Genomic DNA, 19,307 nt, shown 5'->3' on the forward strand with positions numbered 1-19,307 from the left:
AAGGGGTTAAGCACAGCACAATGAAGATATCGCAGCCTTTGCAGCATGAGTTCAATCCCCAGCCAGCCAGGGAAGTACCCACATGGCACAGCAGACCTCTCCTGGCTTACCTGCTGCTCCCCTCAGCAGTATTTTCAGCCAATATGTCTGTTCTGCTCCCCACTCTGTCTCTGGTGAGTCCTCTCACCCTCCACACCTCTGGCTTGTACCCTGGTTCTTGTAAGCATAAATAAATAAATCTTTAAAAAAAAAAAAAAGTTTACTGCAGCACTGAGTCAAATAGAAAATAATCAGAAATCTAAATCTTTATCAGGTAGAGAACTGCAGTATAGCAGATTCTAAAGCATTATATAGCAGTTAAAGATGAATTTACTAAAATTATAATTACCAATATAAACATAAAACACTAATCCAAAATGGGATTCCCCTCAGAGTTTCAGTTATAACTGCAATGTTTTAAAATCTGAAACAATGTCAAGATTTAGTTAGGGGGCCTCCCTGATGGCCAAGGGGTTAAGCACTGCACTATGAAGCAATCCGAAGCCTCTGCAGCATGAGTTCAATGCGGGAGCAACCCACATGGCACAGCAGATCTCTCCTGTCTCGCCCACTGCTCCCCTCAGCAGTGTATTTTGGTCAGTCTGCCTGTTCTGTTCCCCGCTCCATCCGTCTCGAAAAAAAAAAAAGATTTAGTTAGCTTGTGGTGGGTGCAAGCTCACTGCATTAATGTTTATGCTCACTTATTTAAAATGCCTCACAATTAAAAAAAAAAAAAAACAGGCCCAACTTTGATACCTTATCCTTCGCCTTACCCATCTTCACTTGGTCATCCTTCTCCAATGTCCTACCTTTTATTATTTCTCAACTCCCAAGCAAATGAAAAAATTCTCGAGGGAATGCTGTTGGTTAGATCCAGGGCCTCCCACTCTTTAACTAAGAGTTGAAGAACCAAAAGTTATAAAAATTCATATGGTATACTGTACTATTTTGGCCCTACAAAGTCTAACTTTCCATATCCAGCTTTACGGGTACCAAGAACAATTCAAGAAGAGCCTATGAATTCTGAGGGCCAGTTACTTAACTTCCCAGGAAGAGGAGATAAAATGTACCACCTACAAGCGGCAAGCCAAGCCAGGTCCTTTTACAGCTATGCTCAAGTAACAACCAATCTGAGTGCCCATTTTCTCATCTGCTATATGGAATAACAATGGACACAGTCACTGCACAAGAGAGAGTCAGACAGACAGAAGAGCCCGAAATCTCATCACTTACTGTATTTCCCAGTGCAGACCAACATTTAAACTAGATAAGGATAAGTTCCGAGCAGATAAATCGCAAGCACAACCAACTACCTCATTCACCATGTACTGTTCCCCAGGACTCACTGAGTATCAGATACTTCTGATAGTATGTTATGAACCACAGCCCCTTCCTCACAGAAAGGAATAAGAGGTGCAAGAACTCAAATAATTTTCAACTTTTACGAAAAGCTTTAACGTCAATAATTTCTTTAGAATTCCTGATCAATTTACCCCTTTTCTGTATACATAAAATGTCCCTCTGTACTAAGTAAACACACAAAGCTGGACAATGAAGCTAGAACTTTGAACAACATTATTACCTGGGTTTGGCATATTATCAGAAGGCAAAAGTATTATTGTATAACATTGAAATTCATGAGGAAAATAACTGTGAAGATTTTATTCATTCTTTCAACATACTTATTGGGCATCTACTACGTAATATAGTCCTCAAATTACCTTTATTTAAAGTTAGTAATTATATCATAGCTCGACATGTGCTACCATATATAAGAATGCACTAGGGCCTCCCCGGTGGCGCAGCAGTTGAGCGCTGGGTTGTGAAGCTGCCCGCAGCCTCTGCAGCGCCCATTCGATCCCAGGCTGCTCCCCGGCCACCGGAGGAGGATCCCGCATGGCGCGCAGACCTCTCCTGCCGCCCGCTGCTCCCCTCAGCAGTGTACTTCGGTCCTTCTGCCTGCTCTGCTCCCCGCTCTGGCTCTGGTGAATTCTCTCACCCTCCCGCGCTTCTGACTGTACCCAGTGCATGTATAAATAAATAAGCAAATGAATAAATCTTTAAAAAAAAAAAAAAGTAATTTCAGAAATAACTATGATGATAAATGTTTTGACTTCAGTTATATAATTCATTTATAGAAATTTTCAGAATACTACAGCAAGGGTCCTACAATATTTAAGTATTTTTAGTGCACCAGGCATCTAAGGGGTTGTGACAGTTTAGTGGTACATATAACAAAGGCTAAAGAAGTAAATGAGGGCCTCGCCGGTGGCGCAGCGGTTGAGTGCTGTGTTGCAAAGCTGTCCGCAGCTTCTGCAACGCCAGTTCGATCCCAGGCCCCCGGCCCCCGGGTGAGGGTCCCACATGAGCGCAGACCTCTCCTGTCCCACCCGCTGCTCCCCTCAGCAGTGTACTTCGTCAGTCTGCCTGTTCTGCTCTGCTCTCCGCTCTGACTCTGGTGAACTCTCTCAACCTCCCGCTCTTCTGACTGTACCCAGTGCTTGTATAAATAAATAAGTAAATCTTTAAAAAAAAAAAAAAAAAAAGAAGTAAATGAGAGCATTTGTCTTTCAAGGGACTATGATTAAATTCCGCTAAATATTGAAAGGGATACTATGCAAGCAGCAATTTATTATTCCACACAACTCAATAGTAGGAACTCCATTAAGGGTCACAAAATTTCTAAGATTTAATTAAAGAAGTTGCCTCATAAATGTCCCAATATGGATTTGTATTATGGTGAAATGGTTGTTTTAATGAAAAGGTCAAAGAATCAATAAAAATAAAATTGTTGCTGTAATATTTACTCGTTTCCTTAGAAGAAAATGGGTAATAAAAAGGTAATGGTTAATACTTAGAGTACAGCTATTTAAAGAAACTATTTTAAAAGCCTTTTAAGGGAACCACACACAGTGCCAATGATTTATAACATTTTTTTCAGTCAGAAAATGAACACAAAGACACAATAGAAGGGGTACTATTTTTCTATTTTAATCTTAGAGGACAAAAAGCAAAGGAAAATTATGTTACTTGATGGGCCTTAAAAACAAATCACATTCTTTAAATAAAAATTAAAACAGGCTACAAACAGTATGTAGAGAAAAATGCACAGAACAAAATCTAGAACATGGACCTAAATGTTTACAGGGGGTTCTCTTTGGGGCTGAAATTGCAATGGAAATAATTTACTCTATGTATGTAAAATACATGTAGATTTTCTATGGTATATGTATACAATCTTAATAAAGCCAAAAAAGCCAAACTTAATTTTAGTAAGGAATCATATTTTTGCTTATAATGTTTTAGTCACCCCCTACAAAAACCAGTAAATAAGAAGTTGCTACTCTCGAGAATAAAAATTAGGAGAAATTAAAATCAAGGGACAAGAATAGTTGAGGGTCTCCCTGGTGGCACAGGCAGTTGAGCACTGCACTGTGAAGCTGTCCGCACCCTTTGCAGTGCGAGTTTGATCCCGGCTGACCGGCGAGAATCCCAAATGGTGCAGCAGACCTCTCCTGTCTCTCCCACTGCTCCCCTCAGCAGTGTATTTCATCAGTCTGCCTGTTCTGTTCCCCACTTTGTCTCTGGTGAATCCTCTCACCCTCCCAAGCATCTGGCCTGTACCCCGGTTTTTGTATGAATAAATAAATCTTAAAAAAAAAAGAATAGTTGAGTTATCTATGGCAGTATGGCTGAAGAGTTTGGTAAATCCCAAATTCCAATAGGAATGACCCCACTGTGGCCTCAAGAATGGAGAGCTGTTCAGGCAGTGAATCAGCAGTACAAAAGCTATCTGAAGAAAAACAGTGATCGTACTGAGCCAGCATGGTGGATAGCAAATTGTAGTAAGAAAGATAGCATTGTTTCTCCACTGAGTGTAAATGACTTTCTCTGATTAAGGAAGCTTTCCCATTGGGAGTTTATGGAGTCAGATGACCATGCAATATTAGAGGAAATTAATAAACCATATTATTTATTTACCTATATCAATGAATGGCTAATGTTAAAACAGTCTTCTGCAGCCAACAAGCCAACCTGTTTCTACAAGTCCTGCCCTGCCCCGGTGAGCCTCCCTACCAGGAAAAGCAGGGCAGCTGAGTAGCCCTATCTCTACTGTGCTCTGTGACCTGAACAGTCTCACATACCTGAACTCACTGGAAACTATTAAGAGACACTGACTACTTTTAAGTGAGGACAGAATCTTTCTTTGCAGGAGTGAAAAAGTAGTATTTCCTTGTTTAGGGACAAATCATTCCGAATCAATAAGTTCAAAAAAAAAAAGTAGGAGGGCTTATCTGACTTATTTCTACTCTGTTGATCAACAGAAAGGGAAAGATTAAGTTAGTAGTAAAACCTATGATTTTAAATCATCCTACTAAAACAGTATATTTATTTTCTCAATAAAAGGTTTCCTAATATTACTGTTACTTGAAAAAACATCATTCACTTTACTCAAGGAAAGCATACTTAATAAGATATAAAAGCTACTTATCTGAATATAAAGCAATTTAAATGTTTTGAATAAGGTTATCTTAATAAAGCTGAGTAAGAATAGTCATATATGACAACTACATATGTAAGATGCTCCCTACACCAAAAATACAAAAACCAATTTTTTCATATAGTAATTCTTGCATTGCCTTTTCAAAAACAGTAATTCAAGTGGGTCTCTGAACTTCAGTTTTCTTACTTGCAATATTCACTTTGCAGAGAGCTTACAGGGTTATCACTTTGCAGATAACTTACATCATTGTAAACATGCAGCTTCTTCAGAGCTGTCAGATCTGCAAAGTTTGACCTCTTCCTCAGAAATATGACCACCTACTACTAAAAAACACAGGCTTCAGGCATGGTCCAATCAAGGCAGAGGAGCAGACCTATCACCTGGTTATACAGGTATTTTCCAAATGGAGTCTGGCTTAAAGGCCAGCAGCTACTTCTGTTATTAATCTTTACTTCTATTAGTATTACATTTATGATTAGAGCCTCTCTTAAAATGGCTGGGACCTCCCTGGTAGCGCAGGGGTTAAGGTCTCAGCACTATCACGCTATTGCCAGCCACTGCAGCACAAGCTTTGATCCCTGGCCAGGCAGCTAACTCACATGGCGCAGCAGACCTCTCCTGTCTTGCCCACTGCTCCCCTCAGCAGTGTATTTCAGTAGATCTGCCTGTTTGCTCCTCACTGTCTCTGGTGAATCCTCTCCCCGCCACCGCCCTACACCCCAGTTCTTGTATGCATAAATAAATAAATGTTTTTTAAAAAATTGTTTTCCAAGCTTTTTTGAACATTTTTTAATGCAGCTAATTGGCACATAACATTAGTTTCAGGTGTATAACATAATGACTTGACATTTGTATATTTTGCAAAATGATCACCTTGTTAACATCCATCTCCACACAGTTACAATTTTTTTCTTGTGATGAAAACTTTTAAGATCTATTCTCTTAGCAACTTTCAAATATACTTGATATTCTTCACTATAAGTACCATTCTGTACATTACATCCTTAGGGCTTTTTTTCTTATGAATGGAAGGAAGTTTGCATGTGCTCAACCACTTCTTTTTTTTTTTAAGATTTGTTTATTTTTATACAAGAATTGGGGTATAGGCCAGAGGCACAGAAGGGTGAGAGGATTCACCAGAAACAGAGTGGGGAGCAGAACAGGCAGATGGACAAAATACATTGCTGAGGGGAACAGCGGGCGAGACAGGAGAGGTCTGCTGCACCATGTGGGTTCTGCCCTGGCCAGCCAGGAATCAAACTCATACTGCAGAGGCTGTGGACAGCTTCACAGTGCTGCGCTCAACCCCCTGCACCACCAGAGAGGCCCCTCAACCACTTCTAATGATGAGTACTGACTACTTCTTGCAGTGATTCATGCCATCTGTCAGATAGCTTCGGCAGTTGTGCTATTATACTCATCCTTCCTGAAGACCATATTAGGAACTACCAAGAGGTTTCAGTACTCTGGCTGCTACTTGGGGCCACAGAGGCTCAGAAAATTAAATTTTGCTGTCCCTATCTTAATGGAGTAAGCAGAGATGTACCCATGCCCCTTTGAAAACTGAATCCTGAGCCTCCCTGGTGGCGCAAGGGGTTAAGACACAACCTATGGGGCCTCCCCGGTGGCGCAGCGGTTGAGCGCTGGGTTGCGAAACTGCGCGCGGCCTCTGCGGTGCCGGTTCGATCCCCGGCTGCTCCCCAGCCACCGGAGGAGGGTCCCACATGGCGCGCAGACTTCTCCTGCCGCCCGCTGCTCCCCTCAGCAGTGTACTTCTGTCCTTCTGCCTGCTCTGCTCCCCACTCTGGCTCTGGTGAATTCTCTCACCCTCCCTCCCGCACTTCTGACTGTACCCAGTGCATGTATAAACAAAACAAACAAACAAACCAGCAAACAAATAAATAAAGCATGCCTCTATTAAAAAAAAAAAAAAGACACAACCTATGAAGCTATCCACAGCCACTGCAGCACAAGCTCAATATCCAGCCAGGGAGCTACCCACATGACGCAACAGACCTTTCCTTACTTGCCTGCTGCTCCCCTCAGCAGTGTACTTCAGTCAATCCGCCTGTTCTGGTCCCCTCTCTCTCTCTGGTGAATCTTCTCACTCCCCACACCTCTGGCCTGTACCTCAGTTCTTGTATGCATAAATAAAAAAATAATTTAAAAAAAAAGAAGAAAACTGAATCCTTTAGGAATGAAGCCTTTAGATTTCATTATCTGCATTCAAAATGAATTAATGTGTTGCAGATAAAAGTATCTTTTATATCCCATTAAGGAAATTAAACTATAGTTATAAAGATAAACCATCAGCTAACTGCAATGAATCATAATGCACAAAGGAAGTTTATTATTATAAGAGGCTAGAGGTTAGGATAAGGTCTTTAAAAGAAGCACAAGAGAGACATAGCATCAGTATCTCCTGAGTTTCAGTGAGGGAAATCTGACTGGTCCACACTCCTAGTTCCTAACAGTGGAGGAGAAGTAAAAGGAATTCATATTTATATCCTTGAATCCATCTACCATCCCTCCAAAGGGATACTTTGAACAGATAAAGCTGAGGTTCCAAACATTTCACTGCTGATATAAGATAAAGTCAAGACTTAGACCCAGGATATGGTATGGGACATTCCTCATTCCTTTGGCCCAGACAGCTTTGGTGAGCCTGGTATCAAGGCACACATCTAGAGTGCCCATTTCCTGCATTACAAGCTTCTGATCTCTCTTAGTGGTTGAGGGGCACACTTCCTGAAGCCCACACCAGGAATGCACTTGTGAATGTTGATGGTGTGTTCTCCACCAACCTTGTTGATAGCAGAATGGCACTTCTCCCCGCCCTTTCTTGCAGAAGGGGAGGGGGGGTTCTCCCTGGCACTTCTTTTTCTACAGTCAATCCTTAGTAATCTCATCTAACCCCATGAATTTAATTACCACCTATTGCTGATGATCCTTTAGCTTTATCCTGGGCCTCTTCCGTGAACTTGAATGATTTTTTTTTCTAACTTCCTACCCCAAATGTCCACTTGGATATATAACATATATCTCAATTAAAGATATCTGAACCAAACTCTTGAATCTAGTCCTAACTGGACATCCTCCCAATCCTCCCCATCTCAGCGACAGCTCCATCCTTCCAGATGCTTGGGCCAAAAAACTTCCAGTTATCTTGACTCTCCTCTCATCTGTACATCCAATTAACCCATCAGCAACTCTGGTCAGCCCTACCTTCAAAATTAATCCAGACTCTAATCACTTCTCACCACTGCCACCAGGCACTTAACATTTACTCAGTGAACTGGTTAATAAATGGCCTGCATGATTCATTTCAACCCTCATAACAACCCTGTGAAATAGGTGCTATTATTTTCTTCATTTTACAGGGGCACATAAAGGATAAGTAGAAAGTAATAAACTGGGATTATAGTTTATTGATCAGGTTTTGTTTTTTCAGTTTTAAGAATCAGGCCCCAGGCCTCCCCGGTGGCGCAGCGGTTAAGCGCTGGGTTGCGGTGCTGCCCGTGGCCTCTGCAGCGCCAGTTCGAATCCCAGCTGCTCCCCGGCCACCTGAGGAGGGTCCCACATGGCGTGCAGACCTCTCCTGCCGCCCGCTGCTCCCCTCAGCAGTGTACTTCGGTCCTTCTGCCTGCTCTGCTCCCCGCTCTGGCTCTGGTGAGTTCTCTCGCTCTCCTGCGCTTCTGACTGTACCCAGTGCTTGTATAAATAAATAAATAAATAAATATTTAAAAAAAAAAATACAAACAGCCAATTATAAAAAAAAAAAAAAAAAAAAAGAATCAGGCCCCCAGAACCTAGTCATCCCCATTGAAGAGATCCAATTAGCTTGCTGAATTGATAATGATTTGGATGCAAACAAGGCCCAGGCTCGGAGTCAAGCAGTCTCGCAGCGTATACCAACTTAACTGCCCAACACTGCTGCTCAGAGCTCCCCTCTGAAGTCCTACCAAGTTCCCACAGCTGGGATTACCACTAACTTCTAAGCCACATGCCTTATTCTCTCTATTCAGTAAAAGATGTCAGCTTCCCACTGTTTAGACTTAAGACAAAGAACTTGTGAGGTCACATAATGAATCACTGAAAAGAAAATCAAGTTAAGAAATGAACTCCTCATGTACATACTGCGGAGACAAAGAATCCCTGTCTTAAAGACCTGTCTTTGAAAAGAAATCCACATTTCTGAAAAGGAATGCCCTGGGAAGGGTCCAGAGAGGCTCCAGGAGGGCCTCTGGGGACAAAGCTACAGACTTTCTACAAAATTCTTTGGAGAGGTGATGGGAGAAGCAGGTGTAATAGGATCAGGGTAGATTGGGTCCAACCTTTTGTCTGACTCCTACCACCACCAAAATCAGTTTTAAAATAAAATGAGTTAATAAATGTAAAGAGCAAATACTTTACCCAATAAATAGGTTTTTACTGAAAGAAGGACACTTGGTTTTCTTTAGTGAAGGGGTGACATGGGGTGAACTGTAAGGATGGAAATTTTTAAGAAACATCAGACAAGTAAGGACTTTAGAGCTAAACACATGATAAAAAGTTTACCTGAGGGCCTCGCTGGTGGCGCAAGGGGTTAAGACGCAGCACTGTGAAGCAATCAGCAGCCACTGCAGCAGGAGAGTCAGGGGGGTGACCCACATGGCGCAACAGACCTCTCCTTACTTGCCCACTGCTCCCCTCAGCAGTGTATTTCTGTCAATCTGCCTGTTCTGTTCCCCACTCTGTCTCTGGTGACTCTTCTCACCCATCAAACCTCTGGCCTGTACCCCAGTTCTTGTATGCATAAATTAATAAATCTTTAAAAAAAAAAAAGTTTACCTGAGATAAACCTTTAAATACATAAAGGCCAGACCATATACTTTAAAAGAAGGGTTACATCTTAAAACTGGTACCTTTTGCTGGGGAGGGGAGGGTTCAATCTGACTACTTTTAAGGATCTAAATGACTGTGCATAGGGGGAAAAAATCAGAATATTTATCACTCTCAACAGTCACCTCTACAATAGCCTTATATAATATCTTCAACTTATCTTTGAAAGGGGAGAAAGTGTGAATTAATCGTTTAAGTAAATTTGGGGAAAAAACACTTTCATTTATATTTACAAGCTTGAATCAGTTTTTAACTTAGTTTTGTCAATAAAATTCCTGTCTTTTGTGGTTAATTCCATAGTTTGCTGATTTCTTCCTACAAACCTGTAGGCTTTAGAAATGTTGGGTCAATGAAAATTTTATTGCCAATCTGGAAACACTTCAGTTAAATTTCAGGCTATTCAAGTAAGAAAGGACCACCTTGAGGAAATTTGAAATAGCAAGACTAGCAGAGGCTGGGAGAAACCTAATCCCAGTCCCTGCCATGCCCATTCTGGAAAGTACCACACCACTAGCATCAACCATGTACTGAATGCCTTCCTGCAAGCACATGAGTTATGGTCTCTGCCCTTGAAAAACTCTCAAGGTTGCTGGACAGAATACGTATACAACACCCCAAGGCAGCAACTGCAAGAGAGAGAAATATACCGTCCTGCAGAGGATGGGGAGAGAGGACTTTGGAATTCCTGCTTAAAAAAAAGTCCTTTGAGAACAGAAGCAGGTCTTCTGTCTGCATTCCAACAGCCTAGCACAGTAAATAGTTTTAAGTTAATGTTTGTATGGTACCACACTGCACTTGGAGTGGAAAAGGACTGACATGAAAAGGCTGACATGAAAAGCCATGCATGACCCTAATGGCTATGGTTAGCTATAAAAATTACAAGGAACAGAGGGACATAAAGTTGGAAAATCCAATTCATTGATGATCCAAAGATGAAATTTCATGTCTCAGACAACAGGAAAACACAGAGGATTCTGATATTACAAAGATACCCTATTTATGTACCTGTCTCCTTACTAGGTTCTTTAAGGGTGGAGGCTGGGTCTTAAGGATTTTGGAACCCTAGCCAAGTTTGGCACCTGGTAATATTACAACAAATGTCAAACAAAAAAAAAAAAAGGACTGATTAAGTTGGAAATAGTAAGCTACTGGCAGGATACTGAAGGTTGTAGATGAGGAAGAGACCATAAATTCAGGCCAGATGTGCTTTCTAGCCACCTCTTGATATACTCAGACACAAGACAGTGATTCTCCAAAGGTTCCTCCCATTTCAAGACAGGTCAACAAAAATCTCACATAATACCATGGATATAGCTCCTTTTGGGGCACACTACCTTAAGGTTTGTGGAATTATTTTTTTTTTAAAGATTTATTTATTTAGGGGCCTCCCCGGTGGCGCAGTGGTTGAGCGCTGGGTTGCGAAGCTGCCGCCGACCACTGCGGCGCCGGTTCGATCCCCGGCTGCTCCCCGGCCACCTGAGGAGGGTCCCACATGGCGCGCAGACCTCTCCTGCCGCCCGCTGCTCCCCTCAGCAGTGTACTTCAGTCCTTCTGCCTGCTCTGCTCCCCGCTCTGGCTCTGGTGAATTCTCTCACCCTCCCGCACTTCTGACTGTACCCAGTGCTTGTATAAACAAAACAAACAAACAAATAAATAAAACATGCCTCTATTTTAAAAAAATTAAAAAAAAAGATTTATTTATTTATACAAGCACTGGGTACAGTCAGAAGCACAGGAGGGTGAGAGAATTCACCATAGCCAGAGCGAGGAACAGAACAGGCAGATTGACGAAATACACTGCTGAGGGGAGCAGCGGGCGTGGCAGGAGAGGTCTGTGGCGCCCTGTGGGACCCTCGCCAGCGACCGGGGATAGAACCGGTACTGCAGAGACAGCGGGCAGCTTCACAGCCCAGCGCTCAACTGCTGGGTTTGTGGAATTATTAACCAACCCACCATCAACTACTTATCACTACAAAAGACCCTGAATAGCCAAAGCAATCCTAACAAAAAGAACAGAGGTATCACACTCCCAGACTTAATATTATACCACAAAGTTATAGTAATCAATTCAGTATAGTATCAGAATAAAAACAGACACAATGACTGATACAAAAGAATTGAGAACCTAGAAATAAATCCACACTTGTATGGGCAGCTAATTTATGACAAAGGTATCAAGAGCATAAAACAGAGAAAGGAAAGGTCTCTTCAACAAGTGGTGCTGGGAAAACTGGACAGTCATATGTAAAAGAATAAAACTAGACCTCTATCTAACTACATAATTAACTCAAGGGGGGCCTCCCCGGTGGCGCAGCGGTTGAGCGCTGGGTTGCGAAGCTGCCCGCAGCCTCTGCAGCACCGGTTCGATCCCCGGCTGCTCCCCGGCCACCAGAGGAGGGGGGTCCCACATGGCGCGCAGACCTCTCCTGCCACCCGCTGCTCCCCTTCGGTCCTTCTGCCTGCTGTGCTCCCCGCTCTGGCTCTGGTGAATTCTCTCACCCTCCTGCGCTTCTGACTGTACCCAGTGCTTGCATAAATAAATAAAAATAAATCTTTAAAAAAAAAAAAGAATTAACTCAAAATAGATCAAAGACCATAAAATACAGAGAAGGAAACACTCTGCTTGGGGATGGCTTTAGGGATGTGACTCCAACAGCAGAGGAAAAAAGCAAAATTAAACAGGGACTGTTGTCAAATAAAAGAAACTCGTAAGAATGAAAACACACTGAATGGGAGAAAATATCTGTACATCTTACATCCAGAAAGTTGCTCAGGGCCTTGCTGGTAGCGCAAGGAGTTAAGTGTCAGCACTATAAAGGTAGCTACAGCCACTACAGCACAAGTTCAATCCCTGGCCAGGGAGGTGACCCACATGGCACAGCAGACCTCTCCTGGCTCGCCCGCTGCTCCACTCGGCAGTGTATTTCAGTCAATCTGCCTGTTCTGTTCCCCACTCTGGTGAATCCTTCCACCCCTGCACCTCTGGCCTACACCCCAGCTCTTGTACGGGGCGGGAGCGCATATCCAAGCTCTGTAAAGCTTTGTAAACAACAAGAAAACAAATAACCCAATTAAAAAATGGACAGAAGAGCTAATCGACACTTTTCTACAGAAGACATAGAGATGGCGAACAGGCACATGAAAAAATACTCATCACCTGTCATGAAGAAAGTACAAATGCAAACCACTATGAGGTACTATCACACTCCTGTGAGGATGCCCATATCAAAAAGACCACAAAGGGCCTCCCCCGTGGTGCAGCAGTTGAGCGCTGGGTTGCGAAGCTGCCCACAGCCTCTGCAGCACCGGTTCGATCCCCGGCTGCTCCCCGGCCACTGGAGGGGGGTCCCACATGGCGCACAGACCTCTCCTGCCGCCCGCTGCTCCCCTCAGCAGTGTACTTCGGTCCTTCTGCCTGCTCTGCTCCCCGCTCTGGCTCTGGTGAATTCTCTCACCCTCCCGCGCTTCTGACTGTACCCAGTGCATGTATAAACAAAATAAACAAACAAACAAATAAATAAATAAAACATGCTTCTATTTAAAAAAAAAAAACAAAAAGACCACAAATAAGAAGCTTTGGAAAGGGTGTGGAGAAAAGAAACCCTTGCACGCTGTTATTTAGTGGCTCCCCAAATTATAAATGGCAAGTTAGTAAATGATTCAGTATTTGCTAACTCAGTGTTCACAGGGACTTTACAGAACCTCATTACAACATATTTCATGTACTGAGTAGACGAGTAACAGGAAAGTCACCAAATTTGAGAACATTTTCAGGGACAACAGAGCATTTTCCCTCAAACTCAGAAATAATAGTTGAAGATTCCTGACAGAATAACTACAGCGAATGGTGGTGTTATTTCAAAAGCTTCAGACCAGATGCATTAGGATAATACAATTTACAAAGTAAGGAAATGAGTCTGACATCACCATGATCAAAGATCAAGTAGTGGATCCATGAGGTGCACATACCCCAGGGGCATGCAAGATGATTCAATGGGGTAAAGGAAAGAAATATAACAACCTTCATTTGTATTTATTATTTTAACCTCATCTTTAAATTCTGATTTATTTTATAACTTAATAATGACACAAAATGTGCATCAATTTATAAATTATATTGGTATAGTTTTTACTCCAATTCCACTGATGGTGGACATGACCAAGGTGGAGATCACCACTATAGAAGGTCAGAGCCAATGGCTCCAGTCATGTGTCCTGTGTCAAGGGACAGGGCAAAGTATCTGAAGATTCAGATACACTGGGAATATCTCAGGAAAACTGGATTCTACTGCTGCTCTGCCTCTAACAAGTAGTGATGACCTTCACATAGGCTCTTCTTCCAGGCATCAATTGACTCTTATTTTTTTTTTTTAAGATTTATTTATCTATACAAGCACCGGGTACAGAGGCAAGGGAGGGTGAGAGAATTCACCAGAGCCGGAGCGGGGAGCAGAACAGGCAGACTGACGAAATACACTGCTAAGGGGAGCAGAGGGCAGCAGGAGAGGTCTGCGTGCCATGTGGGACCCTCACCCGGTGGCCGGGGATGAACCAGTGCTGCAGAGGCTGCGGGCAGCTTCGCAACCCAGCACTCAACCGCTGCATCACCGGGAAGGCCCTCAATTGACTCTTAAGAGAAATTAATAAGCTGGCTGCAATTCACTAGATGATCCTGGCTAGGAGCCCTTCCTGACAACTCTATGACTCAGAGAAAATAAGACATAATAAATAGCTGGTAAGTAAGATCACACCTTGTTGTTGCCTGAAGGCGATGGGGACATGCCCTGATAGAAAGCAACCCATATGCATGTCCATAGAAGTGAACACCCAGACTGAAAAGATTCAATGGAGTCCTGTAAGATATATATGGGACTCGGTGTCATGAAATATAGTCAGTTGCTTCATATGCATATTCCACGAGTTAAGTAGCAGAGAGAGAGAAGAGAGGAAACAACCAAGTTAGTGCTGGCAATGTCTGCTTTTCCCCTCTAGTGAGGGTGTTCTGTTTCATGCGACAGTCTCAGTTCCTAGTGTCTCTAGCAGTATGAGTGGCTAAATGAGGCTAATGTTTGACATAATATATTTTTCATTTACATCGCCTAATCCCAAACCAACTACTTCCTCGGCGCTCAAGGGAAAATACCAGATATATTTCAACACTAAAGGAAAAATGGCTGCATATGACTAACTGAGAAAAGAAACTCAGTCTCTTGAGAGAACTGACTTCTCATGGGTGTTCAAGGGCAATGTTTGACAACAGTCAGTTTTCACAATATACACATACAGTACAGCCAAACTCCCAAAGAAAGACTCAACTGTAGTTATTTTGGTCCAATGGATTCACTACTAATTCTATCACCAAGAGATAGTGTAAACTGAAATTCATTACCGTGTACTTTCATTAACTTCATCAAATGATTCAAGGTGCTCTCATATCAACTTTGTTATTTTGTCATTTAACATGCAGAGCAGCCAAGCAAAGATGATGATCAAGTACTATGGTTTCCATTTCAGAAGAATCCAGTTTTGAGTCAAACAATAGGGGTTCAAAACTTAGACACATTCAATTTTTCAGAGCTTTAGTTTTCTTTAGTGAAATGCAGATAAATCACACACATCACAGTTTTGAGGATGAGTCGAGTAAACAAGTTGCACGTATACTGTATTCAAGGTTTGTATTCTCTCATCACTCCACAAGAAGCAAGGCTGTAAGTTCACATATGTAATGTTATTATTAAAGCCCAAAGTAGAATAAACACCTACCAATTCCCAACTCTGTGCTCAGGGGTTCAAGAAGGATATAATTTAGCATATCTTTAAAAGGTGTCCTAAAGATTAGTCCCTGGTATATACATTTTTAAGGTTTTATTTATTTCTGAGTAGAACTGGGGAACAGGGGTAGAGGATTCACCAGAGACAGAGAGGAGAGCAGAATAGGCAGATCTAATGAAATACACTACTAAGGTGGGGCAGTGGGCAAAACAGGACAGGTGAGCTGTGCCATATGGGTTGTTCCCTGGCTGGCCGGTTGCAGATTGCTTCATAGTGCAGTGCTTAACCCCTTGCACCACCAGGGAGGCCCAAAACATTCTTGATAAAAGCATTTTGGTAAGTAAACCAGTGAAATACCAAGCAGAGATATATGCAAGCGTATAATTTATATATAGGCCCTGAAAAGTTGTGCAATAAAGACACCTGGTTGAACAGAGAGAACCCAGTACTTCCCAAAAGTGCAGTTGATAGGGCCTCCCCTGCTGGCACAGGCTGTGAAGCTGTCCGCAGCCTCTACAGCACTGGTTCGATCCCGGCTGGCCAGCGAGAATCCCACATGGCGCGGCAGACCTCTCCTGATGCACCCGCTACTCTCCTCAGCAGTGTATTTTGTCAGTCTGCCTGTTCTGTTCCCTGCTCTGAGTCTGGTGAATCCTCTCACCCTCCTGCGCATCTCACCTGTACAGTTGATAATGGACATTGAATAATTACAATAATGTACAGAGACCTAAAATTCTTCAGAACATACTTTTAGAAACTTTGGCCTTGGTAAATTAATGTGTAACAAATTAATAACAGATTAGATTGTAATAGATTAACCATGACTATGAATGAAAAATAATAGATATAGCAGGGAATAAGAAACTATCTTTTAAACAAGATTCCCAGGTTATTTTTTTGCAGTCTGTCTTGAATTTCCCTAATGACTCTCAGAAAGACGTATAAATTAATATGCTATAAACAAAGATTCCAAGAAGTAGCTTGTGATGTTCTCTGACAGAAAATACATGAGGTGGGAGAGCAGTGGTTTCTTTTGTTTCATTTTTTATCAAAACTGATATGCAGGAAATACTTTATTCCCTAAAATAACTTTCCAAGAATGGCAAATAGTTTATACCACATCAATATCCCTTCTGTCATTCCTGGTCTCTTGAAGACAAATACAGAAGCCAGAATGGGGGCCTCCCTGGTTGATGCAGGGTTTAAAGTCTCAGCACTATTAAGCTATTGCCAGCCACTGCTGCATGAGTTCAAGCCCAGGGAGCTGACCCACATAGCACAGCAGACCCCACCACACACACACCCCTGTGCATTTCAGTAGATCTGCCTGTTCTGCTCCCACTGTCCCAGGTGAATCCTCTCATCCCCCCCCACTTCTGTCCTACACCCCAGTTCTTGTATGCATAAACAAAAAGAATTTTTAAAATGCTACAATGGAAATAACTATAATCTAAACCACAAAAAAGAATTTTTTCTCTGAAGTAGTTACTCTGTCATAATCAACAAGGAAAAAAGTCCATTCAATCAGTATTTGTGCAATCCTGAATACTTCTTCTGAGCCCTCTGCTGTGATTAGAAACTTGGAAAAAATGCCAAACAAGATCGCTTAAGAACCTTTGCTACCGGGACCCCCTTGGTGGCGCAGAGGTGGAGCGCCGGGCAGCCTCTAAAGCGCGGGTTGTTCGATCCACAGCTGCGGGGCGAGGGTCCCACGACGCGACATACCTCGCATGTCTTGCCCGCTGCTCCCCTCAGCAGTGTATTTCATCAGTCTGACTGTTCTGTTCCCTGCTCTAGCTCTGGTGAATTCTCTCACCCTCCCGGACTTCTGACTGTAACCAGTGCTTGCATAAATAAATAAATAAAGCTTAAAAAAAAAAAAAAAAAACCTTTGCTACCATATCAAGATATTTGAGGTACTTCCAAAAAAAAACTGTAAGTGGTTGTTACACTGTAGTCCTACAAAATATATTATAACCTACACCAAGAAAATCTACATTCTTCACAGGTAATTTTTAAAGACATTTCAATTCAGATTCCTTAGCTTGTGGAAGAATGAAGTTCCCTTTCTTTGTGAACGTATCTTAACTACTGCTGCATGCAAGTCCTTTTATTTTTTTTAAAGATTTATTTATTCATACATACAAGAACTGGGGTACAAGCCAGAGGTGTAGGGGGTGAGAGGATTCACCAGAGATGGAGCGGGGAGTAGAACAGGCAGATTGAAATACACTGCTGAGGGGAGCAGCGGGCGAGACAGGAGAGGTCTGTTGTGCCATGTGGGTAGCTCCCAGGCCGGGGATTGAACCCGCACCACAATGGCTGCGGCGAGCTTCATAGGTTGCATCTTAACCAGGGAGGCCTGCAAATCCTTTTAATTAGGTGTTTCATCTTAAACCTCTAGACGTCGAAAACTAGGCCTGAGAAATTCTCTTAAAAATTATACTATTTTACCATAATGCAAACTTTGTAAATTTGGGAATTAGGTGTGGGAAAGCATTGCTTAACAATGACATCCTAGGAGCAAGGCTTTGGGTAAAAGCGTCACCCTTCCATAATTTCCGCAAGAAAATGATCGGTATCTAGACCTATTTGTTCTATAGTTGAATAAACCAGCGCTGGGTTCCACCGCTGCCAGCCCAGTAACACTCCCAGCCCAGTAACAAACGTTGTGCAGGCCGGCCACCAACAGCACAAGTGGGAAGGGGCGAAGAGCAACCTTTACCAAGACAAGACATCAGAGCTACCTCCGAGGTCATCTTGACTCCTCAGCCTTTCCATTTTGCAGGACTAAGCCTCAAGGACCATTAAATCGCGGCCGCCCTCCAGCCAGACTCGATCCTGCACGAACCCGGCGCTCCCATGCCGGGCGACGAGGTGCACACATGTCCGGTTGGGGGCGCCCACATCGCCTCACCCGGTCAGGGCAAACCTGGCCCTCCCGGCCTATTCTCCCCACCACCTTCCATCCCTTCCCACCCAACAGCATCTAACCAAGAGCAAGGGATGGGAAGGGCGCAGCTGGAGCAGTGGGGAGAAAGCACCCCCGCCACACACCGCACGCGTCTACTTCCTCCCATCCCACAGCGGGTGCAAAGCCACACCAAAGCCTCTCCAGAGCCTCGTGTCTCCAGTGCAAGGTCTGCAACACTAAAAAAAATAAAATAAAATAAAAATTTCCCAGTGTATTTAAGTAGAAGCAACTTCCCCGCTCCCTTCCGCCCCTCACCTTCACGAAAGCAATCGGGGTTGTGGTACCTTCGATATCTAACAGGATCACAGTGACTTCGGCGGGCACGGAGAGCACGACCATTTCCCTACCGGATGCTACCACGGGCCTCGGCCTACTGGTGGGGAGGGCGGCGGGCGGCGCCGGCTGCGCGCCCAGCACTGTCCTGACTGCCCACAGCCCCGCGGTAATCTCGGGGCGGACACCGCGCGCAGCCGGGGCGCGAGAGGGGGAGCTACCGCGGCCCTGCCCGCGGAGAAGTTGCCGCCCAGGGACCCTACAGCCGCGAACTGCCCGGGGCGGGAGGCCGAGACCACGTGGGCCGAGCAAGGGGGCGGCCCCAGCCGGGTTCCGAGGGGGCGGGGCGGAAGGGCCGGGCGCCGCCGCCGATTGGTCGCCAGCGGGTCTCGAGCCCGATCCGTCAAAATGGGCCTCGCGTGGGCGGGAACAAAGAAGCGAACGCGGGAGCCGGGTGCGCGGGCGCGCGCTCTCCGCAGACTGGTTGAGCGAGCGGGAGAGGCCCGGGGCACGTGCAGACGGGAGCCCCGCGAGTGGCGCGCCGGGGATGTGAGTGCCCCTTGCCCTCTACGGCACCTACCCTCCCCCTCCCCGCCCACTGCCTCCGCTTTTGCATATTGACAGTAATCCGACCCGGCCCGCGCCCCTCCTCCCGCCCTCCTCCCGCTGAAGAGGCCGAGCCGGGGCCGGGCGTGCCTGCCTGCTTTGGCCCGGGTTCCGGCCGATCGGCCCGGGAGGCCCACCGCGCCCCCGGCCGTCGCGCAAGAGGCGCCCGCGCCGCGCCGCGCCGCGCCGCCACCCGGAGGGGCCGCCGCGCGCCCGCTTCCTGTTCGGCTGGTTCCAGCCAGCTCGAGGACAAAACAC

General features: G+C 44.4%; 1 protein-coding gene across 1 annotated transcript in view; it reads right to left on the reverse strand.

The window, feature by feature from the left end:
• ENOPH1 (enolase-phosphatase 1) overlaps nt 1-18,581 on the reverse strand; it is a gene marked incomplete at its 3' end in the record, with an annotated part of 35,615 nt that extends 17,034 nt beyond the window's left edge. The window contains exon 1 of the mRNA XM_084233827.1: nt 18,426-18,581. Coding sequence (XP_084089953.1) covers nt 18,426-18,509 — 84 coding nt within the window. The 5' untranslated portion in view covers nt 18,510-18,581. The remainder of the gene's footprint in view (nt 1-18,425) is intronic.
• Nucleotides 18,582-19,307: the final 726 nt, after the last annotated feature.

The sequence above is a fragment of the Talpa europaea genome (assembly GCF_964194135.1).
Source record: "Talpa europaea genome assembly, chromosome: 5".
NCBI classification, from domain to species: Eukaryota; Metazoa; Chordata; class Mammalia; order Eulipotyphla; family Talpidae; genus Talpa; species Talpa europaea.